General features: G+C 57.9%; 1 protein-coding gene across 1 annotated transcript in view; it reads left to right on the forward strand.

Moving 5' to 3' along the window:
- AOPEP (aminopeptidase O (putative)) overlaps nt 1-10572 on the forward strand; it is a 324231-nt gene extending 313659 nt beyond the window's left edge. Inside the window, exons 16-18 of the mRNA XM_081103533.1 lie at nt 5197-5283; nt 6983-7127; nt 10058-10572. Of these exons, the coding sequence (XP_080959659.1) occupies nt 5197-5283; nt 6983-7123 (228 nt within the window). The 3' untranslated portion in view covers nt 7124-7127; nt 10058-10572. The remainder of the gene's footprint in view (nt 1-5196; nt 5284-6982; nt 7128-10057) is intronic.
- The last annotated feature ends 15816 nt before the right edge of the window (nt 10573-26388 follow it).

Consider the following 26388-nt stretch of genomic DNA (forward strand, 5'->3'; position numbering starts at 1 on the left):
GTTTTCTTCCCCTATTTCCAGGAGAGAGCGATGAATGTGGGGGAGCCCGTGGCTACATCAGCGATGCCGTTGTCACCTCGGAATCAGGTGGTTTGGGAACACATGCCCCCACACGGCAGGTGCCATTTGTAAGGCGCTCTTGGACATCCAGTCCTCCCTTCACCTGGACTGCCTTTCTGAGCCCGTGGTTCGGCTCAGCCCAGCCTCTGGGCAGTGAGAATGTCTTCAAATGGCACATATGCCACGTGACAGGCTGATGCTGGCACGAGGCAGAGCCATCTGTCTTTACAAATAGTTTGAAAAATCCCAGGCCCCAGGCCCCTGGTGTACTTCCCAGGGATGGCTCGAGAAGTCCCAGCTCCCTCAGGCCTCTAGGCCCCTCCCTGGTGGTGCCCCACTTCCTCCGCTCTGTCCCTGCGGGAGTCTGCTCCGAGTCCTGCCCGACCCTTCCCTCCGCACATCCAGGGCCGCCCCTCCAGCAAGTGGCAGCCCTGACAGGCACTCGCTCCTTATTTCACCAGTTAACAAACAGCTCTTAGAAGTAATATTCCCCAGCTTTATCAATTCAATAAAAATGAACTCTGAATTAGGAAATAAAGCCGACGCATGCAGCTCCTGCTAAGATGAAAAGCACTTCCTGTGTGGGAGTTCCTAGTCTAGCCCTTGCTCGGCAACCGGTCAGTTCTCACAACCGGGCTGGGCCTGGTGAGAGCAACCAGCCCAGCGGACAGGGCTGCTGGGTTAGACCCAGGCACTGCTCTGTGGGTCAGGAGGTCAATTTAGTAGGTCACCAGCCAGCATAAGGAACAGAAATAGAGAGTGTGTGCATGTGTATATACATAAGTGTCGCCTGCTCTGAATGTATTTGGAGCGAATGAGCCACCAGCCTTGTAGTTAGAGGCCTGTGTGTGTGTTTCTGCAGGATTCCTCTTGGGTACCCAGGCCATCTGCCTACCCAGGTCTCCCAGATGACGGAGGCCTGTTATCAGACACACTGTCCTGGCGGAGTCCCTGCTGTGGGGCAGGGGGACACGGTCCAGGTGCAGCTCAGGGGTCATTGAAGGGTTTTCATTCTGCTATCAAATGTGGGTCTGGCATGAATCGGCTTCTGCAAACATTCTTCATTCTCCCCCCTGAATTCTGAGACTCCCGTCTGCACCATTTGCTTTGCTGGGTTCCCATCCCCTTTTGCTCAGAGAGGCTTCAGAAACCTGGAAACTTGTGAAGTCCATTTACAGGGGCGGGTGAGTGCCGCTGTGTTACAGCCCCGCTGTGCACAGAGGGCAGCACCCAGTCTTCAGTGTCCCTCAAGCAGAAACGTTGAGAAGCAGATCGCAAGCTGATTTTTATTAGTGTTCACATGTGCACTCCTGTGTGCGTACATCTGTGTATCACGACTTCATTGGGACTTCGTGGGAAGAAACGGGCCTCCACCCTCCTTTTTAAAATCTTTATTGTTGAATAAAGTATTACATATGTCCCTCTTTTTCCCCCATTGACCTCTTCCAGCCCGCCCCCGCCCCCACCCCAGGTACATCCCCTTCATTAATCATCCCTCCTTACTCGTGTGCCAGGCACTATGCTAATAGTTCGCACATGTTCCGGAACCTTCAGCACGGCTCTGTGTACCGGGGGCACTCTGGTCCTGGCACTGGATGGCGGGAGACGGGCCAGGCCCAGCTGCTGTCTGCACTGAAGGCTCAGTGACGGGCACATCCTTGGGAAGCCAGGCTCCAAGTGCCCTGGGAGGGGCGCCACAGCCCGGCCTCTCCCTTCTGCACCGTCCCTTCTCCTCCTCTTCCCCTCACGGCCCCACGCCCTGCACCCCTGCCTGCCTCTTTGCCCTTCTCGTCCTTGCCCTGCTTCTGTCCAGCCTAACTGTGCGGATGGTGTTCAGCTAAGGCGTTGGCTGACGCGAGGCGAGGCTTTTGTTGGAGATCTCTAGCATGAGTTGAGAGTGACTTCGTGAATTTGAGTTGTAGTTGAAAAAGTCATTAAATTTCTCAGCCCTGTTGAGACAGAAGGGTAATGAGATGTGAATGTGTACAGCGGATTCGGTCCGTGTGGACATAGCGTGTACACAGGTTATTCTTGAGACTGAATGAGGGGACTCGAGCGCTGCTGTAGGTGTGCGTGGAGGTTATTTCCATCGCACCGAGGAAGTGAGAAACGTTGCCTCCTCACCCAGTAATTCCCCGGGAAATAAAGAAGCGCAGATATGCAGAGCGGACAGCCGTCCTCAAGAGGCCTGCTTCTCAGTTCTCCGGCTGAGGCTCCCGCACTGGACCTCGCCTTCCCCGTGGCCAGCGCGGGCCCCGTGGTGTCTTCTGAGCGTCCTGCTGTGGAACGGTGACGCGCCCTCAGCTCTGTGGTGAGCAGGGGAGGCTGGGCGCCCTGTAGCCTTCAGGGGTCAGGAGACTGGGTCTCTTATTAATCGTGAGAATACACTGTTTTTAACAGAGGCGTGGCAGTGCCTACTCCATATTGATGTGAAGAGCCTCCTTCTGTGTCTTGTCCCTGGAACTTCTTTCACTTGTGAGGGGGTTGGGGGGGGGGGCATCCCACCCCCACCTGCCCATCGGGGGTCTGATTAATGCTGAGTTATTTCTGTATGTGTACAGACAGGCTGGAGGGAGCACAGGAAGGGACAATGACAGGCTAACACTTCCATTCTCAAAATCCGGGCTAAAAAGTAAATTTCCCCCAAGTTGTAGAACGAGAAAAAGCAGTCGTTGTCAAAGGCACAGTGTGAACAGGATTCGAATCAAAGTTCAAACATTTTGAAGCTGACAGAGGCCTTGGGTACCGTCCATGACCCACTAACAGCTGGTGCGGTGTGAGGAGGCCTTTCCCTGAGGGCCCAGAGCCGTGGCGAGCAGCATCCTCGTCTCTAACTGTCCCTCCCACCGGTGGCCACGGGGAGCCTCCGTTCCCCCAAACGAGAGGCTGCTGGTGCTGGGCAGGATGTGGGTTCGGGGTGTTTAGGTGACCGTGAGTTGGGATAAGGCGAGGGGCAGAGGCCCCCTTTGCAGTCTCTCCGTGCGTGGCCTGGACGTGAGTTGCGGGAGTGGGGTCTGGTGGTTCTAATGGCTTCCTCCGATGGACGTGTGAGGAGCTGACTTCTCTGTTGACGTGTTCCTTCCGCTCAGAACAGTTCCGGGCTGCCCTTGCCCATTTATGGTCCGTTAGTTTCTGTTGCTCGCACAGGAAAAAGCGTTCTATTGAAGATGGCAAGATTGCTGCGGCCCATCTCGTCCGCAGCTTCCCTTTCGTGGTGATGGCCCCAAGCTGTTAGCTCCTTCCCGTGCACCTCTGAAATTCCCCTCTGGGTGTAAAAGCTCATTGGTATCCGTCCTTACAGATTCAAAGGACCTGGCTGCCCACAGCCAAGGGCAGCGCCACCAGAGTCCCCGAATTAACACTGTCGGGAGCACAGTGTAGGCCCGGGAAGGATTCTTTCCAAAAGATTTGTTTCTTTCCTTCATTCCTCATTGCGTGTAAATCTGTTTATAGTAGATTAAAGGAGAGACCTGGCCAGGCTGGTGGGTAATGATAAAATCTATGGGGGACCCGGCCAGAACGTTGAAATGGCTTGTATTTTACTGTTGGCACCAATGGGTTCCTTCAAAGGCCAAACAGAGTGACGGAAGGCGGCTTTTCCAAATGCACACAGTCCCTTCCGTGTGTAGCCAGCGTGGATCACAGGTGGACCAGCATGGTCAAAGCTACCTGAGCATAACCTGTATGCCGTAGAATTGGCCTGAAACGACTCTGAAAACCAAATCCAGGTGGGATTTCCATGTGAAGAACGCGCCTCAGGGCTGAGAAATGCCAGGGCTCTGCCGCTGTCATCGAGGCAGCCAGGGCTGGGGTTTCACCTCCACATCGTCTGTAGGGGTGTGTGTGAGGGAGGGGGTGCTGGCAAAGTCTTTAGGAAAGTGTCTTTACCAAACAGCACCCACCCGGAGCTCATCTGTTTTCCGCATGTTGTACAAACCTGCAGTGCGAGCTACTTGCATCTCGTTGGTCTTCTCCCTGCTCACGCCTCCCCCCCCCCCCCCACCATCCCAACCCCCCAGGAGGCGCTCTGCCTCTTCTCAGGAATGTGCAGAGTGTTGTCCAGCCTCCCTCTCTTGTAACCATCAGCAGCTTTGAACCATATCGGTTATTGCAGGGAGTGAAGTTGTGGTTTCAAAGGAAACCCTCATGGACAGCCCAGTGGGCAGCGTACCTGCCGCCTGGCCAGGGATGTGCCTTTAGTTTCTTAGCTGCATTTTTCGTTTACCTGTTATTTTGCAAAATCTTTAAAAACATCACAACACCCAACTGAAACATGCACTTTCCTCCCCTGAAGTTGACTAACAGTCCTCCTAATGAGGAACATGGTTAAATAAATTTAAATGAAATTGAAAGCTGAAAGTGCCAACAATGTTAATACACTCCAAAGAGTACAGTAGTCCCCCGTTATCTGTGGTTTCAGTTACTCATAGTCAGCTGCAGTCTGAAAACATTAAATGGAAAATTACAGAAATAAACAGTTCTTACGATTTAAGTTGCATGCCATTCTGAGTAGTATGATGAAATCTCGAACCCTCTCGCTCTGTCCCCCACCAGGACGGGACTCATTCCTTTGTCCCCTGTCTCCAGGCCGCACAGGAGCGTTCCCCGCACATGGGTCACTGGCGGCCTCTGCAGTCAGGCCACTGAAACGGCACCTCCCGCTGCGGTGCTCCCTGGCCGGAGCTCGGAGCTCGGAGCTCGGAGCGGGGTGCCGCAGCTCGCATCCCCCAGAGAGGAGCGTATGGAGCTTCCTTCGTGTAAAAACATGAAAGCTCTCACCTTAGTAAGGAAAGAAAGAAATCACAGCTGAGGTTGCTGAGATCTGTGGTAGGAACGGATTTTCTATTTTTGAAATTGTGAAGAAGGAAAAGAAATTGGGCCAGTTTTGCTTTTGTGCTTCAGACTGCAAAAGTTACAGCCACCGTGTGATAAGTGCTCAGCTGAGGTGGCCAAGGCCTTAAACTTGATCATAGCCCATCCTCTCTGAGGTTTCAGGCATCACGGGTCCTGGCACACCCCCCGCCCCCTACCAAGGATAAGCGGGGACGCGGACACAGAAGGCTCTGAGTCGGAAACTCCTGCAGCCAAGGGAACCTGCCGGTGTGTTGCTTACGGGGTTTTCTCTCGTTTGTGAAGGTTCGCCATCGGTGGTGTGAACTCGTCGTCAAGCACAAATACACAACCGCATACAAAACCGTGGAGAGGTTCCTCCAGGAGGACCAGGTAGGTCGTCCTCACAGCTCAGGTTCCGCTGGTGCTACTGCCGGCTGTCCGGACCCAAGGATAACAAATACGTAAACATTTTCCCAAAGGCTGAAGGGTTGGTAGGAGCAGATTCTCCCTTGAGAGCTCAGTGTCCCTTAACGCACTGAGCCCTGGTCCTCAGAGGCACCATTGGTTTCACCTGGGGTGGCCGTAGCCGCGACCAGGCCAGGCCTGTGCAGACTTCACGGCATCACAGGCCTCGGGTCCAGGGTGGCTCAGTCATGCTGGTGCATATCTCTGTCCTCGCTGGTCCTGACTTAAAGCCTGTGAGAAGGCGAGATGGAGAGCCCAGCCGCGGGAGCAGTCTGTCTGTCAGCACCTGTCACGCCAGACAGGCCCGTGCTGAGTGTCTTTCCTGCGAGAACTTTGCTCCCTGCTCACCAGAGGAAAGTGGTCATCCTCCCGGGAGCCCACAGGAAGCGTGCGTGGGTGGCCATGTTTGGGGATGTTCTCCGTGCCGCTCTGCGCCCACCCACGCTTGTCCTGGCGTGGCTGTCCGTGGCGGGACGTGCCACGGGGTCTGTGCGGCTGGAAGTCAGCCTGCAGCTCGGCCCGTGGGCTTGACCAGTGTGTGCCTACGAGCGAGCTTCCTGCCCAGCCAGGGCCGACGGCACGGAGCGTGTTCCAGTCGGCGGAGAGCGGGGGCAGGGCAAACAAAGGAGCTTTTGAGAGGGCCTGAGTGTGGGGGGCTGCCAGCACGGAAGGGCTTGTTATTCCCACAAAGAAAAATGCACGACTTTGTACCAGAAGAAATGTCACATTTGCACAGTGGAGCAGGAGATGTTTGGAAACACAGAGTGGAGTATAAGGAGGACAAAATGCAAGAGAAAATTAAGGTCTATTTGAAAACCAGAGTTAACTACAATATACTTAGAACCATGAACTTTTCTAAATACGGATTACCACATCTCAGCCTTTACAGGAAAGAGATTGTGAGCCTCTAACTAGACAAGTTTTTGTCTTGCTCTGTCTTTGAGGTCCTTCTCTTAATTTGCCCCAGCAGAGGGGATCCATGGCACAGCCAAGCGTGGAGAGAGGAGGCAGAACCCTAGGGGTCTTGGGTCTTCAGAGCATAATTGGCTGTTTTTAAAACTGTAGGAAAAGTGCAGACATAGGTCTTCGCAGCATTGTGTCTGGAACAGAAGAGCCAGTGTTCGCCGCAGTGGAGGGACCGCGGTCGGCTCCGTTGAAGCAGTGGGCACCTTCCCAGGTGGCATGATGCTGCTGCCTGCCTGTGGCTGCGAGTGGCATGGTGGTCTGCGTGGCCCAGCGTGCCGAGGGCCACCTGTCCTGGGAAGGAGCGATGTCTTGTGACATGCACACAGCACCTCGGTGCTGCCGTCAGCTGCACCGAGACCCCCTCTCCTCCAGACCACGGCCATCGCTAGGGAAACGCTCACTGTCACCACTTGGTCATCAGTTAAGTCACCACGGTTCTGCTGATGGAATTGATAGCTGAGAATTCCTTAGAGTTTCAGTGAAAGCAAGAAAGAGGAGTTGAAGACTACGGTTCCTCAAGTACAACTGTTCAACTGTCGTATCTTTTCTGAGGTCTCCTGTGATTTCTGGGCCAGCACGTTTGTGTGAAACAAACTGACACTGCAGGTGTGGACACACAATTTCTTTGTCTCATGCTCTCTGGCCTCTGCCCCTGCAGGCCATGGGCATCTACCTCTACGGGGAGCTGATGGTGAGCGAGGACGCCCGGCAGCAGCAGCTCGCCCGCCAGTGCTTCCAGCTGACCAAGGAGCAGATGGACAGATGCTCAGCCCAGGTGGTGGCCGAGATGCTGTTTTAAAGAGGTAAACTCCCCCATTCCTGGCCCCATTGTCGTTTCTAACCAGATTTCTCATAGGAGCCACATAAATGAAGAACCAAACAGTGATCCCAGAGCACCCGCAGCAGTCAGTCCTCTGCCCCAGCGCGGGCGCCTGGGAGGGGCCCCAGGGGCAGAGCTGTCCACCCAGGCAGGACAGCGCTCCTTGGCACAGTTTTGGCCACTTCAGCTTTATCGCTTGTAGTAACAGGAGTTGGGGGAGCACATCGTGGGGATGGTTAGGAGGGAGACTGAGAAGCCCAGCACGGGTGCTGGGACGCGCCATCGCTCAGGTTGACCCTGCTGACCTGGGAGGCTGGGCGGAGGTCCTCCCGCCAAAGCCCGCCCCTGGCCTCGGGGCTGCTTCCCGGGCAGGCTTGCGGAGCTGGGCAGGCTCTCCCAGGCTCAGGTGGCAGGGAGTCCTGAGTTATTTGAATTGCTTTTCCTGTTACTTGTGCTTGGAATTGACCTGTGGAGATTTACATCCTAGCGGTTAGGCTTTCCATGGAGAACTCTGCATTTAAACAGTAAGTTAGCAACGGTCAGGAACATCTCGAAGCAGAACTGTGGGGTTGTAAGTGTGTTGTTTCTCTCTAACAACCATCATTTCTAGGTCTGTTTTTCTTCCAGGTTTTACATGCTATAAATAGGGTATGTCTAATCTTGTATCCTTTTAAAAATGTGACAATAGAGCTCAATCATTTTTCATGTTATATGGCTTCTCTGTAAATATAATTTTAATGGATATTTAATATTTTATGTTGGTCTTCTTAACCCATTGTTGGACGCTTAGTTTGCTTCTGTCTTGGAAAATCATTTTTGTTCAGGATATTTAAGAACCTTACTTACTGGAAAGCAGTCTAATAATGCTGAGGAGGAACACCTTTCTGAGGCGCGCACCTCCCAGGAGAGGCGAGGCACTGTGTTTGCTGGGAAAGGAAATGGTAGGAGTAGCTGCAGCGATTGAGCCTCTGGTAGTGAGACAGCTGCGTGCAGACGACCCCAACAGCATTCCCAGGCGGTTCCAGGCCCTGGTCATGGATGGGCCAGTTTACAAAAGAGAGCAGTTATCTTGTTGCCACCCTCCTATAGTAACCAGTATAAGTCATATTTCTCTTTCGATGTTCAATTTCACGGGGAGTTTGTGTTTCTTGAAGTGTGTGAAACTGCCCTGGGCAGACTTCCTTGCCCGTCCTGTTCTCAGCCGTGGGAACCACAGTGGGCACGCGGCTCTCACGACTCTGGTGCAGTTCTTGCCTCAAGCCGGCAAAGGCGTGGGCCTGGCGAGGAGTCTGCTGTTTTCTCGTCTCCCTGTCCGTCCCCTTCCAGATGAACTGGGGGTCACATGCATCCCCTCTGCCTTCCCCCCCTCAGTTAAGACCAGGGAGTTGCACCTTCCAGCAGACATCCCTGAGCCCAGGGGGGCAGGAGGGCCGGCCGTCTCCACCAACGCTGCCGGAGGCCTGTCGGTGCATTTCCTAGCTTGTGTTCCAAAACTGCACTGGCATTTGTATGGGCATCTCAGTCCTTTGGTTTAAAAAATTGTTCCTCTAGGACAGCACCGAGATGAATGACAAAAAAATAAAACCATGTGGTAGTGAGGCCGGCCTGGAGGTGACGTCGTCGCCTCGCGACCAAGGACCAGGTGTGTGCGGTGTGGGCGCGGCACGCAGGCACGGCGGCTCCAGAGTGCTCTGGCTGCTTGGGTTCCTGGCATGCTGATTTGTGACTTAAGATTAAAATCACATTGCCAGGGATTACCACGCAACCACGACCTTGGCTGCTCTCCAGAGCCAGAGCCGCTCGCTCTCTGCAGTGGGAGAACGATGCACGTGGTAGCTCTTCCCCGGAAACAGAAGAAGCCGGCAGCCATGAAGACGCTCCCGCCCCCGTTGTGCCCAGCGGAGACCTCTCTGCCGAGGTGCAGAGCTTAGCTGATTGGTGAACAGTGACTGGTTTCCGCTTTGTTCACAGTGGCTAAGTTCTGCACCTGAAGAGAAGGTGAGATGGGACAGTAAGTTGGAGCCACTGGGGCAGAGGCTGCTGCTGAGCGGTCCGCTCGGGTGCGAGCCCGATTCTGGAGGAGGAGAGACCTGCTCAGCCCGACGATGCACTTTCTCTTGTCGCCAGTGCAAGGAATGTACCGAGAGGCTACAGAACCATAACTAACTAGGTAGCTCTCTGAAAGGTCAAACGTGTTTTTCGCTACAAATGTTCTTATAAAACACTAAAACCCAGTGCATCACAGGAGCCGAGGAGAACTGTCGCGGGGATTGCATGTGCGTGGGGCTGGGTGCGTGTGGGGCCCCGTGCTCCTCGGGGCACCGTGACTCTCTCTTGTGTTTGCAGCCCGGGTCTCTGTCTCCTGCAGCCCAGGACGCCGGCAGCTCCAGCCGAGGCACTGCTTCTGCGGCTGTCGATTGGACCCGCCCTCCGGTGCCTACTGAGCTGATATCAGTTCTCATTTACACACTGGCTCAGTTCAGCAGGAACAGGAGTCGAGCCCTCGAGCAAAAAGCCTTCCCGTTCCTAGTGCCCAGAGGCTGCAACTCCACTCGGCGAAGAGGCCGGCGCGCTGGCCGCCAGACCGTGCAGCGGGCACCGTCTGTATGTCCTGTGGTGCGGCTGTGGGCAGAACCGTACAGCCCCGGGCGAGTGCGGGGTGACGCCGGCAGCGCCACTCCGGCCGTGGGGTGTGGAGGCTGGAAGCAGTTGGCGAGTGTGTGGCTCTGACACGGGCTCTCTATCAGCGTGGCTTTCACAGCCGCGTGTGAGCTGCAAACCCGTTCTCGGGGCTGTGAGACGTGGGGTCCCCTCCTGCCCTGCACTCGGCCGTCTCCCGAGCGGGAGGCACACGGAGGTCCTGGTTGACGGATTCCTCTGAGCGGGAGTGATTTTATTGCTGTTTCTTTGCAGGAAAGATCACAGTGAGATTCTTTCTCATAAGCTCCTAGTAGCCCTGGTGGGACCAGGATGGCGCTGACCCGGACATCAGAGGAAGGCGACAGGGCTGCTGGGCCCTCAGCAACATCGGCGTCCGCGTCTGGAGCTGCTTTCCCGCGGCTGCTCGCAGCAGAGCACACGTGAAAGGCCCACCCTCAGGAAGGGTCACCTCGTCCCCACCGAACGCGCCGCCTCCACACACTGACTGCGCGTGGGGCCAGCGTGCACGCAGCCCACCACTGCACCGCTGGGGAGCCTGAGGCCGCGGGAGGTCCCTCAGCTTGCGGCCGGAGAGTCGGGTTTCTGTGCGGAGCCAGTGCGCTCCACCCCATGGGCTTCTCCGGCGCATTTCAGAAAGTTCTGCAGAATTTTGGTCGATAGTTCTGTTATTTAGATATTTGCCAAAATTGTAGTGCCTTTTGGTAAAAGTACGGGATAAGAACCTAAGATGTATTTAATAATAAAATGTAATGGATTAATGTTTTTGTATCCCTGTTTGTTTCTGAATTTAATTAATACTGTGTTTAAAAAGGTAGTTTAAAAGGCAGCCTGACATCAGCAGTCTGACAGGCAGTGCCCAGGGGCCCCGCGCCTCGCAGTCCCTCCTCCCGCTGAGGTTGGGAGTTATAAAAGGGGCAGAAACCGACCTTCCCGCACAGTCCAAAAGGCAGGGGCTTAACTGGTGGACCGTGAGGTCCAAAAGGTTGGCGACCACTGGCTTCAAGCGCCAGAGAAGCTCCAGCCTTGCTGTCAGGTGATGTGAGGGGCTGGGCGGGCCGGCAGGTGTGGCGCTGTCACTGGTGGCGAGGGGCCGGCGCTGCCTTCACGACTCTGGCCTGTTGGGGTGGCGGCGGCCTCTGCACGTTCCTGGGCCTCAGGGCTGCCCAGCAGCGACTCATTCCGGAAGGGTCCACTCTGCGCAGCTGCGTGTGCTCTGCGTGGGGCTGTGCTGCTTATCATACTGGTAGAAGAATCCAAATGTGATTTTTAAATTTGAATAAAATACAAGAACGCTGCTTCCTGTGAAGATGCCCTTCCCTCTGGTTGGCATGTTGGGCTTCCTGTGAGATGGAGCAGGATGGGGCGGCACAGCCACATGCACCCAGCACCCACGGGCAGACAACTGGCACCTGCACGTGGGCTGTGGGCACCAGCTTGCCCAGTGGTTTGGTGCGGCCTTGTTTTTGTAGAAAGTTAAAGCCACACGTTTCTGCCCTTAGAAACCACGGGCCAAGCCAAACGGCCACGTGTGGGATTTTGGACTCAGAGGGCTGGTCCCCTTGGTGGCCGCGGACTCCTGCCGCTGGCTCTCAGCACCGGCCAGGCCAGCAGGCGGCAGGCAGTCCCGGAAGAGCCATCAGAACCGAGGCGCTGAGAATGGCTGGGCCGTGGGCAGTTGGCCTGTGCTGCGGCAGACGGGCACCGTCCCAGGTGTCCCCGCAGGGCGAGGAGTGGCCGGCCTGCCTGCCTGCCTGGGACCTCCTGTCTGCACGGCGGCCGCGCCCAGTTACCCGCCTGACGGAGTTTCTGCAGACGGGGCGGCTTTCCTAGCTGGCCCTCCGCACAGGAAGGCTGTGGCCAGGGCTGGCTGAGGCCCCAGGAGTCGAGTGGCCGCCATTCAGTAAGGAGACATATAAGACTAGAACTCTCCGTTTTAAAGTTTCTCATATATGTATTTTTAAAGCTCCACGTTGGTAACTGGCGGGCCACCGGGGACTGATAGGATCTGGGTTAGACACTGGCCGAGCCCGCCCCGTGCGAGCCCAGGATGGGGTGCCATGAGGGGAAGCCTGCCTGCCAGACACGGGTCGTTCTCAAGGTCACGCAGTAAGAGGCAGGTGTGAATGTGGGCCCACGGCTCGGAGCTTCCCTCCCACCCAGCGCCTCCGGCCACGCAGCCCGGACGGAGAAGGCGCGGCTCCCCCCGGCTGGGCCGCGTAGAGGGACGATGGGCCCCGGGGCGCTGCTCTCTGAGGCCGGGAACGTGAACCTCCTCCACACGGCAGTCCCACGGGGGCCTGGCCCACTTCCTCAGCGTATCTCTGGGGCCCCCACCTCCAAGAACACACCTGTGGCCTCAGCGCCCGGACCCTGCGCAGAGTGTAGGAAGCGCCGGGAAGGGGAGGAGGCAGCAGAGGGGCCAGGACACCGGAGGCCCCCCAACCCCCCCCCCCCCATCTAGCGAAACAGCCCCGCCTGACACTGCCGCCGCCTGTCTGTGAACTGGACCCTGAAACGGGGTCACAGTGGCCAGGGCGGGATCGCGAGTTGGGGGGCAGGCTTGCTCCTAAACTCCCCGGCCCGGGCCCCTGGGACACGGACACCGACCGGCGTGTGTAAGTCGGGGGTCCGCAGGCTTAGCAACGGGGTGCGGGGGAGGCCTGTCCTCCGCGCGAGGGGGCCAGTGGCCGAGCGGCTGCCCCGGGAGAAGAAGGCGGCCCGGCCCTCGGAGCAGCCAGCTGGCTCCGCAGACCCCGCAACCTGTGGTCACCACGGAGGGGGCGCGGCTGTGACCGCCTGCGGCTGTGACCGCCTGGCCGCGGGGCGCCTGAGGGGCCGCGGGTCTGAGCCTGGAAATGGGGGTGCGGGCTGAGGGCCTGAGCCTGGGAAGGGGGTGCAGGCTGAGCCTGGGAAGGGGGTGCGGGCCGAGGGGCTGAGCCTGGGAAGGGGGTGCGGGCCGCGGGGCTGAGCCTGGGAAGGGGGTGCGGGCCGAGGGGCTGAGCCTGGGAAGGGGGTGCGGGCCGAGGGGCTGAGCCTGGGAAGGGGGTGCGGGCCGAGGGGCTGAGCCTGGGAAGGGGGTGCGGGCCGCGGGGCTGAGCCTGGGAAGGGGGTGCGGGCCGAGGGGCTGAGCCTGGGAAGGGGGTGCGGGCTGAGGGGCTGAGCCTGGAAATGGGGGTGCAGGCTGAGGGCCTGAGCCTGGAAATGGGGGTGCGGGCCGAGGGGCTGAGCCTGGAAATGGGGGTGCAGGCTGAGGGCCTGAGCCTGGAAATGGGGGTGCGGGCCAAGGGGCTGAGCCTGGGAAGGGGGTGCGGGCCGAGGGGCTGAGCCTGGGAAGGGGGTGCGGGCCGAGGGGCTGAGCCTGGAAATGGGGGTGCAGGCTGAGGGCCTGAGCCTGGAAATGGGGGTGCGGGCCGAGGGGCTGAGCCTGGGAAGGGGGTACGGGCTGCGGGCAGCGCCAGGGCGGACGGAGGCGGACGGAGGCCGGAGGAGGCGCCGGTCCCTGGGGCCTCGGTCTGGATGACCGGGTGTAGCTCTCACTTTACTGGAATTTAGAATCACAGCATTGAAATAACAGTCTCCGCCCCAAGGAGGTCAGAGAGGGCATCTGCCCACGTGCAGACACCCAGAACCGGAAGCTGCAGCCCGAGGCCGCCCCAGGCCCCGCCCATTCCTGACACCCATTCCTGACACCCATTCCTGACACCCATTCCTGACACCCTGGCTGGGCCCTGAGGGTTTACAGGGTGGAAGCAGAGAGAGGCCTTTGGGGGCTGACCCAGGGCCATGCTTTATAGATCTTTTCCCACCTGTTGGTGCTGAATCGAGATCCATCTGCTAACTAGTGGGTGTGAAAAAAGACTGAGGCCAGAGTTGAGTCAGGGGCCAAGGAAGCCACCAGAAAACTAGACTTCCCAGGACTGGTGCTTCGCCTCCGAGGGGCTGCCTGGTGGGGAGGGGGGTGGGGTGAGGGTGGGGGTGGGGGTGGCCATCACAGCAGAGGCAGAGCCCACTCTTAGAGGCTGGGCCTGGGAAGCGAGAAAAAAACTGTGTGTGTGTGCACGTGTGTGCGCGTGTGTGTGCCTGTGTGCACGTGTGCCTGTGTGTGTGCGTGTGCGTGTGCCTGTGTGTGTGCCTGTGTGTGTGCCTGTGTGTGTGTGCCTGTGTGTGTGCGTGTGCCTGTGCGTGTGCGTGTGTGTGCCTGTGTGTGTGCGTGTGCCTGTGCGTGTGTGTGTGCCTGTGTGTGTGCGTGTGCCTGTGTGTGTGTGTGCCTGTGTGTGTGCCTGTGTGTGTCTGTGTGTGTGCCTGTGTGTGTGCCTGTGTGTGTGCCTGTGTGTGCGTGTGTGTGCCTGTGTGTGCCTGTGTGCGTGTGTGTGCCTGTGTGTGTGCGTGTGCCTGTGTGTGTGTGTGTGCCTGTGTGTGTGCGTGTGCATGTGTGTGTGTGTGTGTGTGTGTGCGTGTGCCTGTGTGTGTGTGTGTGCCTGTGTGTGTGCGTGTGCCTGTGTGTGTGTGTGTGTGCGTGTGTGTGTGCACACAGCAAGGCCGAATGCAGAAGTGACCGCGTTTCCACCTTCCGCAGACAGCTCACATAGCCCTAATCTGGTCCCTGCCAAGTGTCTTTTGAGATAAAGAGGTTCAGGGGTTTGGCTTCTCAGCCCCAAGAACTGGGGCGGGAGACAGGAAGACTCCCTGGACCTGTCCCGTCCCTCCTCCCCGTCCCCACCTGGGCTCACCCAGCCTGTGGGGGGACGGGCTCTGCAGGGCCCCCTGGAGGCGAGAAGTCTCAGCCCACTGCCCACGGCTCCTCCTGCCCCACCCCCTCAGCCCAGAGGTGCTTTTGCCGGTGGGGTGGTCTGGGGGGTGCAGTCGCCCGGAATCCACAGTCCCGGAAAGTTCTTTTCTGCTGAAATAGTTTTCCGTCCCAGGAGGCCTTGGAAGCCGAAGTGTGTCCTCAGGCAGGAGAGGAGCCTTGGCCAGATCTGAAGGGGGGTAGGGGTGGGGGTGGGGGTGGGGGTGGGGGTGGGGGGTCCCGCCCTGGGTAAGCCCCCCTGCTCTACACACACACACACCCCACACCCCACCCCCACTCTCTACCCGGCTGGGTTTCCACATTCTGGCAGCACGATTTAAGCCTCCAGGACTTTTTAACACATGTTGAAAGAGGGAGGCTCTACCAGCGGTTCTCAACCTTCCTAATGCCGCGACCCTTTAATACGGTTCCTCATGTTGTGGTGACCCCCAATGTCATTGTGACAAATTGAACATAATTAAAGCACAGTGATTCATCACAAAAACAATATGTAATTATATGCGTGTTTTCCGATGGTCTTAGGCGACCCCTGTGAAAGGGTCGTTCGACCCCAGGTTGAGAACCGCTGCTCTAGCCTAGGGAAACTTACGGGGCAGGAACTGTAGCTTTAATAAGTCACACGTGAAGGGGCCGGCGCTGCAGCGAGGCCCCAGCACCGGGAGGCAGAGCCCGCCGGGGCCCTCGGCGGCGGAGGCTGCTGACCCACTGGGGCTCAGGGAGCCCAGGCCGTAGTGAGAGCCTGCTTTTCCCAGGAAACGCTGTCCGGTGCCTGCACGCAAGTCCCGAGTAAGCGGCGAGGACGCTGTGCACTCTGCTGTCCCTGACACGGGCTTGGCCTCCGTCCCTTCTCAGCGTCACGTGACAGTGAGGCTCGCGGAACGGGCCAGGGCCAGCCTTGCGTTACTTATTGGCCATCGCAGCTTTTTGGCGCACATCGGATGTGCCAACAAATGTAAACGATCTGTGAGCAAAAGGTAGGGGCCCTCCACCTGTTCCCTGTCCCTGCTCCAAGCCCACTGCTGGGGGGCGGGGGGGGGGGACTGACAGGAAAGGCTCCGCTGTGCTCCAGCCAACAGGTCCGCTGGCTCCACGCACAGCTGGGAGCAGAACAGACACTGCCTTCCCACGGAACTGAGCAGCTCAAGGCTGTGGAACTCGGCCTCCATGTGATGGCTCTGGTCCGAATGTCACATGACCTGAGAGGCACTGACCCAGCATCCCACGGGTCCCCTTGTTCAGAGCCCTCCCCGACAGGAGCCAGCGGTGCACCTTCTGCGCTGTGTCCTCTGAGCCGTGGGTGAGTTTGCTGCATGATTGTGAGAATTAAATGAATTTATGCAAAATCCTGATAACAGGGCCAGGCACCAGCTATAAAGGTATGTGTAACGTATTTAATGGTTGGTTGATTTCCTTTACTTAACACACTGCGGGCAGATCACAAGCATTCTCATGTTTTCGTATTACACAGTGTGCTACATAAATGTTAAAGGCACGCCTTAAAATTAAATACCCATTGCATTTTGAAGTTATTTATTACATGTTCTTACAAGCTAATATCTTTTTAAAGTATGATACTTTGTAAAACATTTTTTGTACCCGTTCAATAGAAACTTATCTGGCCACTGGGTAAAGCTGGCAAGAAAACTACTGGTGCGCAATGTGTTAAGCAGCCCTCTGCCCATGAGCCTTCGAGTTGTTGCCACTAGGCATCTTTGTGACACTAGGCCTGTGCGTGCGCGCGGGTGCCATGTGCAGCCCTGGGCCTGTGCGTGCGCGCGGGTGCCGTGTGCAGCCCTGGGCCTGTGCGTGCGCGCGGGTGCCGTGTGCAGCCCTGGGCCTGTGCGTGCGCGCGGGTGCCGTGTGCAGCCCTGGGCCTGTGCGTGCGCGCGGGTGCCGTGTGCAGCCCTGGGCCTGTGCGTGCGCGCGGGTGCCGTGTGCAGCCCTGGGCCTGTGCGTGTGCGCGGGTGCCCAAGGTAGCCCTGGGCCTGTGCGTGTGCGCGGGTGCCGTGTGTAGCCCTGGGCCTGTGTGTGTGTGCGGGTGCCGTGTGTAGCCCTGGGCCTGTGTGTGTGTGCGTGCGGGTGCCGTGTGTAGCCCTGGGCCTGTGTGTGTGTGCGTGCGGGTGCCGTGTGTAGCCCTGGGCCTGTGCGTGTGCGCGGGTGCCGTGTGCAGCCCTGGGCCTGTGCGTGTGCGCGGGTGCCGTGTGCAGCCCTGGGCCTGTGCGTGTGCGCGGGTGCCGTGTGTAGCCCTGGGCCTGTGTGTGTGTGCGGGTGCCGTGTGTAGCCCTGGGCCTGTGTGTGTGTGCGGGTGCCGTGTGCAGCCCTGGGCCTGTGTGTGTGTGCGGGTGCCGTGTGCAGCCCTGGGCCTGTCCGTGTGCGCGGGTGCCGTGTGTCTGTGGTTCCTGGATGTGCTCCCTGTGGAGACGTCCCTGCAAACTGAAACAGGCAGGCACCTCTGAAGAACTGGATCTCTGTTACTGGATAGGGTTTATGTATATATTTAAATCTTATTTAATATTTTATTGTGGTAAAATGGACATAAAATTTACCATTTTAATCATTTTCAACTGTACAATTCAGTGGCATTAAGTACATTCATGTTGTTGTGCTGCCGTCACCATCCATCCCAGAACTTTTCCATCTTCCGCAACTCTGTCCCCATTAAGCACTAGCCTTCCGTTTACCCCCCCGCCCCCCCCCCCCGCACTCCCCGCCTGGCAACCACCACTCACTCTCTGCATTTCACGAGTGGGATTATGCAGTATTTGTCCTTTGTGACCGGCTTATTTCACTTAGCAAAATGTCCTCAGGGTTCATCCATGTTGCAGCATGTTTGAATTTCGTTCCTTTTTAAAGGGTGAGTCATACTCCATTATATGTGTAGACCAATTTGTCCATTCCCTTGTCAAGGCATTTGGTCGTTTCTCCCTGAGGCTTTCGGGAATACTGCTGCTGTGAACATGGATGGACAGACACCTGCGGTCTGTGCTCAGCTCTGTGGGGCTGCGTGTGGTACTGGAATTGCTGGATCCTGCGGTGATGCTGTTACAGCGCTGTTTCCAGGACGTGAAAACTGTAAATGTTAGCCTTTTGTCTTTTCCCAACTGGTGGAAAAATAATCTGCATTTCCCAAAAGCCGTGTTAAATATTTTAAGGGTTTTAAAGTCACGTGTGTATTCCTCCTGCTGTCGATTTGTGTGCATGTTTGTAGCCTGGCCAGAAAGTGTCTGTCTGATGGCTTTTTTCTTACTGATTTACAGCAGCATTTTAGAAGTTAGAGAATTCGTTCTCTGTCCTGTGTGGCAGGTATTTCCCGCCAGTTTGTTATTTGTATTTAGGTTTTTGGTTACTTTGTTTTTGTCTGTGTGATCAATGCTATCCCTCTTCCTCTGTGGTTTCTGGGTTTTGCATCTTGCATAGAAAGGGCTTTGAGGACCGAAAATGCTGGATTCTTGGAAGTCTGCAGTGATGTGGGGAGCCTCAGGGCACTCCCGCCCTCTGCCCAGCACCCCTCCCCCAGAGGCCCAAGCAGCCTTCCGGAGGCAGTGGCCCCCAGAGCCCTGAACCTGCACCCTCCAGGCGGCACACGGGTGTGGGGAGGCCCGAGGACTGAACCAGGGTTTATGTGAAAGTCTACAAACCCAAGATGCAGTGGGGATTCTAAATGAAACATCACGTTCTTTCTACAGGATGGGGCAGGGAAGTTCTGATTTTATCCACGACTTTATCCACGTGGTAGACGTCCTCCCAGAGTGGCACAGCCTTCCCGCCACCCCCTCCCTTTCCAGCCAGAACTGCTAGCGCCTTCTCTGGAGAACCCACGCCCCAGCCAGACGCCGGGGCCTGGCATCTGGCAAAGAGCGAGGACGGGCATTTCATCCCAGAAGTCCAGATCCAACCTGACCTCCCACCCATCGCTTCCCTGTGGATGGAAACACCTGCACCGTGTACTAGAGCCCAGTACAGGTCACGTTACCAGCATTTGCTGAACCTATCGTGTGCCTGCAACTGCTCCAGGCCTCGCAGTGAGAGGGTCACGGAGAGTCCACACCCCTCAGTCACCGTCATGACTGCGTATGAGGAAGCACGACCCACAGATGGCGTCTGGAAGGGCTGTGCTGGGTGGTGTGGGGTAAAGGGTGGGGTGGCAGGCTGTGACTGAGCAGGTGTGGGAACTGGCTGTACCCGTGGTGGGGGTGGTCAGCAAAGCTCCAGTAAGGCCCGGGGCTGGAGTGTTGGAACTGGCGGGTGGGGTGTTGGAATATTAGGAGATGAAGTCAGACGGTGACAGGGGATCTGGGTTGTGTAGGGCCTTGAAAGCCCTAAGAATGTTGAGCTCACAGAGTGAAGAGGGAGCTTTTGAAATGCTCTGAACAGTGTGGACCGTGCACCCTGCAAAGGGGTAAGGGAGACTGGAGAGAGCAAGGCTGGGCAGGGTGCCAGGCGGACCGTGCAGCAGAGATGGAGGCAGGAACCGTCAGATTCAGGGCTGGCCTGGGATGGGTGGGTGAGAGAGGAATCCAGAGAAACTACAGCATTGGGCTGTACCACCAGAAAGACGGGGAGACTGGGCTTGGGGGGCGGGGGGCGCTGGCGGAATCAGCTGGGGATGTTCATCTGCTGGTCAGCGCCCCTGGAGCCATGATGGCAGTGTGGCCGCTCTGCACAGAGCTGACTGGGAAAGCCCAGCAGAGCCAGGCGCACAGGGCAGAGGTGCCCACCAGGAGGGGGGTGAGCAGGGCCAGCTCCGAGGCTGAGGAGGAGCCCTGGAATGTTCTGTCAGCTGAGGGGAACCGCAGGGAGGGTGGCCCAGCGCAGGGAGGATCTGAGGCTGCGGCGGGAGCCTGTGCCCGCTCTGGGGTCCCCCGACCCTGCTGTGCTGTCGCCAGTGTGCCCTCTGCCGGCTTCCGCTCCACGACGACTCACTGGCGGAACTGTTCCCTTTTCCGGATGACTTGGGGTTAGGTTATGTCGTCATCTTACTAGGATCCTATTCAAGCCAAGCCATGTCTCCGCGAGCGTGCTGGGTCCCATCTTCCCCGGGGGCAGCCCCGGTCAGAGCAGCGGCTCCCCGCCGCCGAGGAGTGGCGCAGGCGGGGCTGCCCAGCGGGCCGGCTCCTGTGCCACCACCGCGGGGACCGCGAGGCGGGGCCGTTCCTGGCGCAGCGCTGGCTGTGGGTGGCCTCGGCCCTCAGCCGCTGTGCAGAGGCTGGCAGAGCAGGTGCCGCCGGGTGCTGTGGACGCTTTTCTCTCTCCTGCTCCTACTTCTGACCCCTCCTGGCACGTGGGAGACCCCCCGGGTGGTGCCCAAGGCGTCCGGAGACCCAAAAGCGAAGCAGCCACAGAGTGGGCGGGCCTGTCTCCCACGGGCTCGGACCCTGGGCACGGGGTGCCCAGTGGAGGCTGCCGGGGCGGTTTGGCCCTGCTGCTGGCTGGCTGGCACTAACCTCATCGTCCCATAATCCTGTGGGCTTTTACATTCCCTCCTGGCCAAGTCCCTTCTCCTTCCATGGGGCCTGTGTCTGTTCTTGCCTCCGAGGAGACGGGCCTCCGTGACCCCTCTCCAGCATGGTCGGCTTTAATGGCATTTACTGGTGTCCCAGGGCAGACAGTGTAGGGGAGGGAGGAGGGTGTAGGAACAGAGAACTGCGCGCGTGGGCCAGGATCACGGTGGAAACCGCCACGCGCCTGCCTCAGCCGCACAGGGGAGGGGAGGCAACTAGAAAGGCCCCTTGGGAGGCAGCAAACCTCCGCCTCGTGTGAGGAGACAGGTGGCCCCGTAGCACTCGCCAGTGAGGACCCGGGGGAGGGACGGGATGAACGGCTGTGCTCCCTGCCCCGCGTGTGCCAGCGTCACGGCACGGACGCCTCTCCAGGGAGGATTACAAGTCTGTCTCCGAGTCCCCGTTTGAATTCGGCCGGGTGAGCAGTTTCTCACACCTCCCGGAATCCTGCCAACCCAACAGCCTTACCGCATGGGGAGGCCGCCGGGAGGGTTTCCACGTTGATTTATGAGACGCCCTGGCTCTTCAGAAAACTTATGAATGTGGAACTTCGGCGTCGAAGTGCAGAGGTTGCCTACGCCAGCGCCAGTGATCCTGTGGCCTGGGAGGAGCGAGGTCTGTGCTCCAGGGACAGGGGCGCGGCGTACACACTCCGCGGACGATTCGGGAGAATTACGAGCATTCACCTGGCCTTCGTTTGGTTCTTCAGGAGTGAGGTGGCTGGTGATCGGCAGCTTAGATCGCTTGGCAGTCGTGGAGCCCACGTAGGCCGGGCCGGGCCGAGGAGCGGGGCCAGTTGTGACAGCACTCCTGGGCTGGGTAAGGGCGTCACAGGCTGAAAGAGGGAAGGCCAGGAGAGCAGCGGTTAACAGGCTCTCTCCTCTTCCCTGGAAAACAACCGGTTTGGATTCCTTGTCCGTTTCCCTTTCCGCACTCACCGCAGGGCTGCCTCGCCCCCAGGGACAGGACGGCTCAGGTCTGCTTCGCCGCAGGGCCACCCCCTCTGCGCCCTCAAGTCCCTGTGCATCGCTCCTCCAGCTCAGCAGAAAACGTGGCTTCCTCTGTCCCTAGGCCCTTCCCATCCTGCCCCACCAGTGGGAAGTGGGGCCAATGCCACCAAGCCGTCCGTGGCCCCTCAGCAGGACTTTTCCAGAGAGGGGCTTATCCGCATGCCCTCTGCTCCTGATGCTTCTGGGTGTGATCAGAGGCCCGTGTCCCTGGTCAGGAAGCAGAGGGACATTCAGAAAGCCCACGCACGCAGTCTGGCCTCAGCCAGCAGGGCAGCCGGCCACCCGTGGAGCAGGTCAAGGCCCCTCCCAGGACCCCCGAGGAGCCTGGGCGCAAGGGCCTGGTGTCTGGGGAGGAGCAGAGCGAGCAGGAAGGTGGGCTGTGCTTTGTGGGAACAACCCACTTCACACGGAGTGAGCCTCACGTCCTGCGGAGCCTGCCTGGCCCTGCCCCAGGGGAGGGCAGGTCCGGTGTGGCTGGTGGGAAAGACAGGGGAGACGGACGGCTGTCCCGTTCCTTCTGGGACGTTGTCAGCAAAGCCTGGGCAGGGCAGCCTTCTTGCAACTCGGAGAGGAAAGCCAGGGCGACCTCGGGACATGGTAGAGCAGCTGAATGAGCCAGCTTTCTGGGTTTCTGTGTCTGAGGCCGTCAGCTTTCTTCCTTGTTCAAGCCGCTCTTCATCGGATGCTCTGCTGGTCGAAGCGGCAGGCACCTGCCTGGCACAGACACTGGGGTGGCCCCGGTAGTGCCTCCAGGTCAGCCTTGCCCTGGACAGGCAGTGCGGGCCGCAGTGCCCTCGCTCTGCAGTGAGGGTCAGGGCTGGGTGGCTTTCAAGGGCCTTCGCTGTGCATTTTAGCTGAACCCCTAGTTCCTTGAACGTCTTTGAAAAAACTGAAAGAACCCAAATATCCAGACTTTCCTTAAATCCAAGGCACCTGGATGAGGAGGTGGAGCTGACCGGATGCCTCCCGGGCCGAACCTCTGCCTGGCGGCTCGTTCCTGGCGGCTGGGCTTGGGCTTGCCAGGAGCCGAGGACCCACAAGCCATCTGTCTCTGGGTTCAAGGGGTGGGTGTGACGCCCGCCCTTGCACTGTGCAGTCCCTCCCAGAGGGATAGAGGGGTGGCCCCTGCTAACGGAGCAAGCGGCCCACCCATGCTGCGTCCTCGGTTTACAGTGGAGCCTTCCTCCCCTTGTTAGCACCTTTGTCGAATGGGAAGGGCAAGGGGGGAAGACAGAATCAGTAAACAAACCAGGACCTGGTTTCTCCTGATGAAAGCCCTCAGGAGGCTCACTCCAGCAAGAGGCTGCGGGGCCTTCACGGGCACAGGGCCGGCTGCGGGGCCTTCACGGGCACAGGGCCGGGCTGCCGGGCCTTCACGGGCACAGGGCCGGCTGCGGGGCCTCCGCGGGCACAGGGCCGGCTGCGGGACCTCCACGGGCACAGGGCCGGCTGCGGGGCCTTCGCGGGCACAGGGCCGGCTGCGGGGCCTTCGCGGGCACAGGGCCGGCTGCGGGGCCTTCGCGGGCACAGGGCCGGGCTGCGGGGCCTTCGCGGGCACAGGGCCGGGCTGCGGGGCCTTCGCGGGCACAGGGCCGGGCTGCGGGGCCTTCGCGGGCACAGGGCCGGGCTGCGGGGCCTTCGCGGGCACAGGGCCGGGCTGCGGGGCCTTCGCGGGCACAGGGCCGGGCTGCGGGGCCTTCGCGGGCACAGGGCCGGGCTGCGGGGCCTTCGCGGGCACAGGGCCGGGCTGCGGGGCCTTCGCGGGCACAGGGCCGGGCTGCGGGGCCTTCGCGGGCACAGGGCCGGGCTGCGGGGCCTTCGCGGGCACAGGGCCGGGCTGCGGGGCCTTCGCGGGCACAGGGCCGGGCTGCGGGGCCTTCGCGGGCACAGGGCCGGGCTGCGGGGCCTTCGCGGGCACAGGGCCGGGCTGCGGGGCCTTCGCGGGCACAGGGCCGGGCTGCGGGGCCTTCGCGGGCACAGGGCCGGGCTGCGGGGCCTTCGCGGGCACAGGGCCGGGCTGCGGGGCCTTCGCGGGCACAGGGCCGGGCTGCGGGGCCTTCGCGGGCACAGGGCCGGGCTGCGGGGCCTTCGCGGGCACAGGGCCGGGCTGCGGGGCCTTCGCGGGCACAGGGCCGGCTGCGGGGCCTTCGCGGGCACAGGGCCGGGCTGCGGGGCCTTCGCGGGCACAGGGCCGGGCTGCCGGGCCTTCACAGGCGCCAGCTTGGTCTGCTCAGTTGCCAACACAAATGCCCAAGGCTTGGGATAACTTAGAGCAGCGGTTCTCAACCTGTGGGTCACAACCCTTTTGGCGGTCGAACGACCCTTTCACAGGGGTCGCCTAAGACCATCCTGCATATCAGATATTTACATTATGATTCATAACAGTAGCAACATTACAGTTATGAAGTAGCAACGAAAATAATTTTATGGTTGGGTCACAACATGAGGAACTGTATTTAAAGGGCCAGAAGGTGGAGAACCACTCACTTAGAGGAACTGTACAGGAACTGAGAAATACAACAAGAAGGCTGAGGTACAGTCAAGGCAGGAAAGAATCTTCCAGAAATGCACCTTCAAAAGCTGAGGTGGAAAACAATCTTGTTTATATTGTTTGCTGTGAAATGCAATGTGGAGAGAAACCAAGATGGCAGCGTAGGTAAATGTTGGTACTCCCACAACCACATCAAAATTACCACTAAAATCCAGAACAACCATCAGTCAGAACCGCCTGAAAGCTGGTGGAATGGAAGTCCTACAACTGGAGAAGTAACGAAGAAAGCACAGTAGCCTCTTCTCCTACCGAAGAGGCCGGTAGGAGGCGGAGGCGCGGACCGGCTGTCTGACACCACAGGGGCTGTTTGTAAATCAGGAGGGAGATCGTCTGTGGAGGCTGCCCGTGAGGAGCATGGAGTCCCAGCCCCACAATAGAGCCTCAGCCTAGGGTCCCAGAGCTGGGAAGAGAAGTCCCCCAACTACGGCTGTAAAAACCAGCAGGGATTGTGGTTGAGTGACACACAGGCTGTTGGAGATCCAAGTGTTCCTTTTAAAGGGCCAGTGCATGAACTTATCAGGACTCCTAGCACCAGGTGGCAGCTTTAGGGGATCCAGACACATACGGGGAGGAACTGGACTGTCTGGCTTTGGGCAGGAACTAGAGGACAGCTTCCTCGCGGGGGTCACAGTTCCTGCGCTGAGACCTCCCCATCTGCAGGGCTGACTGGCAGCCATATCTGAGTCTCCATCAGCCTGGAGCACACTGTGAGCTTCACCCTGAGACCCCGCCCCATCCCATTTGCAGCCCCACCCAAGCTGTTTGCAGCAGCTTTTCTATAAATGGCCTGTCCTGGCTCAGGCTTCAGATTTTGCTAAAACCTCTCAAACAAGCTGCAGCTGGAGACCTTGTGCCCCAAGCCTATCAATAAAAGGCCCAAGACCTGGCAAGAGCAACAGCCTGCCTTGCTTCACAGCTGGGTCTTGCCTGGGTACCTCCAAGCCCAATACAAATAGCAAATAGCAGCCGTCTGCAAATCCCTCTGTAGCTCCTGCCAGGTGGCTCTAGGCAGTGGCTGACTTTTCACCTCCCTGGAAGCCTGAGCCAGTGCACCCAATGGACAGTTTCAGACCATAGCAGATTACAACTCTACACATCCACAAGCAACACACTCAAGAGGCAGACTCAGCACCAAAGCCCCACTGAAGCAAGTCCTGCTCCATAGGGATATTTCCTGCCCAGCAGCTCTCCCACTGCAGTAGAAGTTGGTCCTCACAGCCAATTGGCGTGGAAGTCAACTCCTCCTAGTGATGCCAATAGCAATCAAGGCTCAACTATAAGACTTTGCACACGGCCCATAAAGGGGTGCACCTAGAGTGCCCAGCTCTGGTGATTGGGGATGCTGAGCTACTGGGCCCTACAGGGCACCTACAACACAAGGCCACTCTACCAATTCCAGTAGACATAGCAGCTCTACCTAATACATGGAAATAAACACAAGGAAGCAGCCAAAACGCAGAGACAAAGACACATGTCACAAATGAAGGAAATGGAAGCAAGCAAACTACTGGATAAAGAGTTCAACACATGGTTATAAGGTTACTCAAGGAAAGTCATGAGACTTTCAAGGATCTTAGTGAGAATGTCAAAGACATGAGAAAGTTCCAGTAAGAAATTAAGCATACGATAACTGAAATAAATTTACAGGGATCCTACAGTAGAGGATTCATAGAATCAAATCAATGATGTAGAATATGAGGATGAAAAAACACCCAATGAAAAAAGCAAAAATAAAAATACAAAAATGTGAAGATACTGTAAGGAGCCTCAGGGACAACTTCAAGCATACCAACACTCGCATTATGGGGGTGCTGGAAGGAGAAGAGAGAGAGCAAGATGTTGTAAAACTATTTGAAGAAATAACGACAGAAAACTTCTCCTACCTGGTGAAAGAAATAGACTTACAAGTCCAGAAGCATAGAGAGTCCCAAATAAGAGGAACTCAAAGTGAAGGCCCAGACCAAGACACATCGTAATTAAAATGCCAAGGGTTAAAGACAAAGGGAGAATCTTAAAAGCAGTAAGAGAAAAGCAGTTAGTTACCTACAGGGGAGCGCCATATGACTGTCAGCTGATTTCTCAACAGAAACTTTGCAGGCCAGAAGCAAGTGGCAAGAGATATTCAAAGTGATGAAAAGCAAGGACCTACAATCAAGACTAGGCTACACAGGAAAGCTATCAGTTAGAATTGAAGGTTAAAGAGCTTCACAGACAAGAAAAAGCTAAAGGAGACCACCACCACCAAACTGGTATTACGTTAAATGTTGAAGGGTCTTCTTGAAGAGGAGAAAGAGGAGGAGGAGGAGGAGGAGGAGGAGTTGGAGGAGGAAAGGGAAGAGATAAAAAATGGCAACAAATACCGGTCATCAATTGAACTTAAAAGATAAATGAACAAGAAATCTAGTGAACAAAATAAACTGGTGAATAAAATAGAATCAGAGTCATGGAAGCATGGAACAGACTGACGAATCTCAGAGAAGAGGGGAGGGGGATGGGAAGAGATTAACCACAGATCTTACCTGTGGACACAGACAGTAGGGTGGTGAAGGCCTGGGGCAGGGTGGGAACTGGGTGGAGGGGGACAAAAGGGGAAAAGGGGGGACATCTGTAATACTCTCAACAATAAAGATGAAAAAAATACAGTGTGAATAGGTGTCCACGTGAAAGCACCCCCCAGAGGGAGGCCAGTTCCAGGGGGTGCCCCTTCGTGGCGA

The sequence above is a fragment of the Myotis nattereri genome (assembly GCF_964212035.1).
Source record: "Myotis nattereri genome assembly, chromosome: 12".
NCBI classification, from domain to species: Eukaryota; Metazoa; Chordata; class Mammalia; order Chiroptera; family Vespertilionidae; genus Myotis; species Myotis nattereri.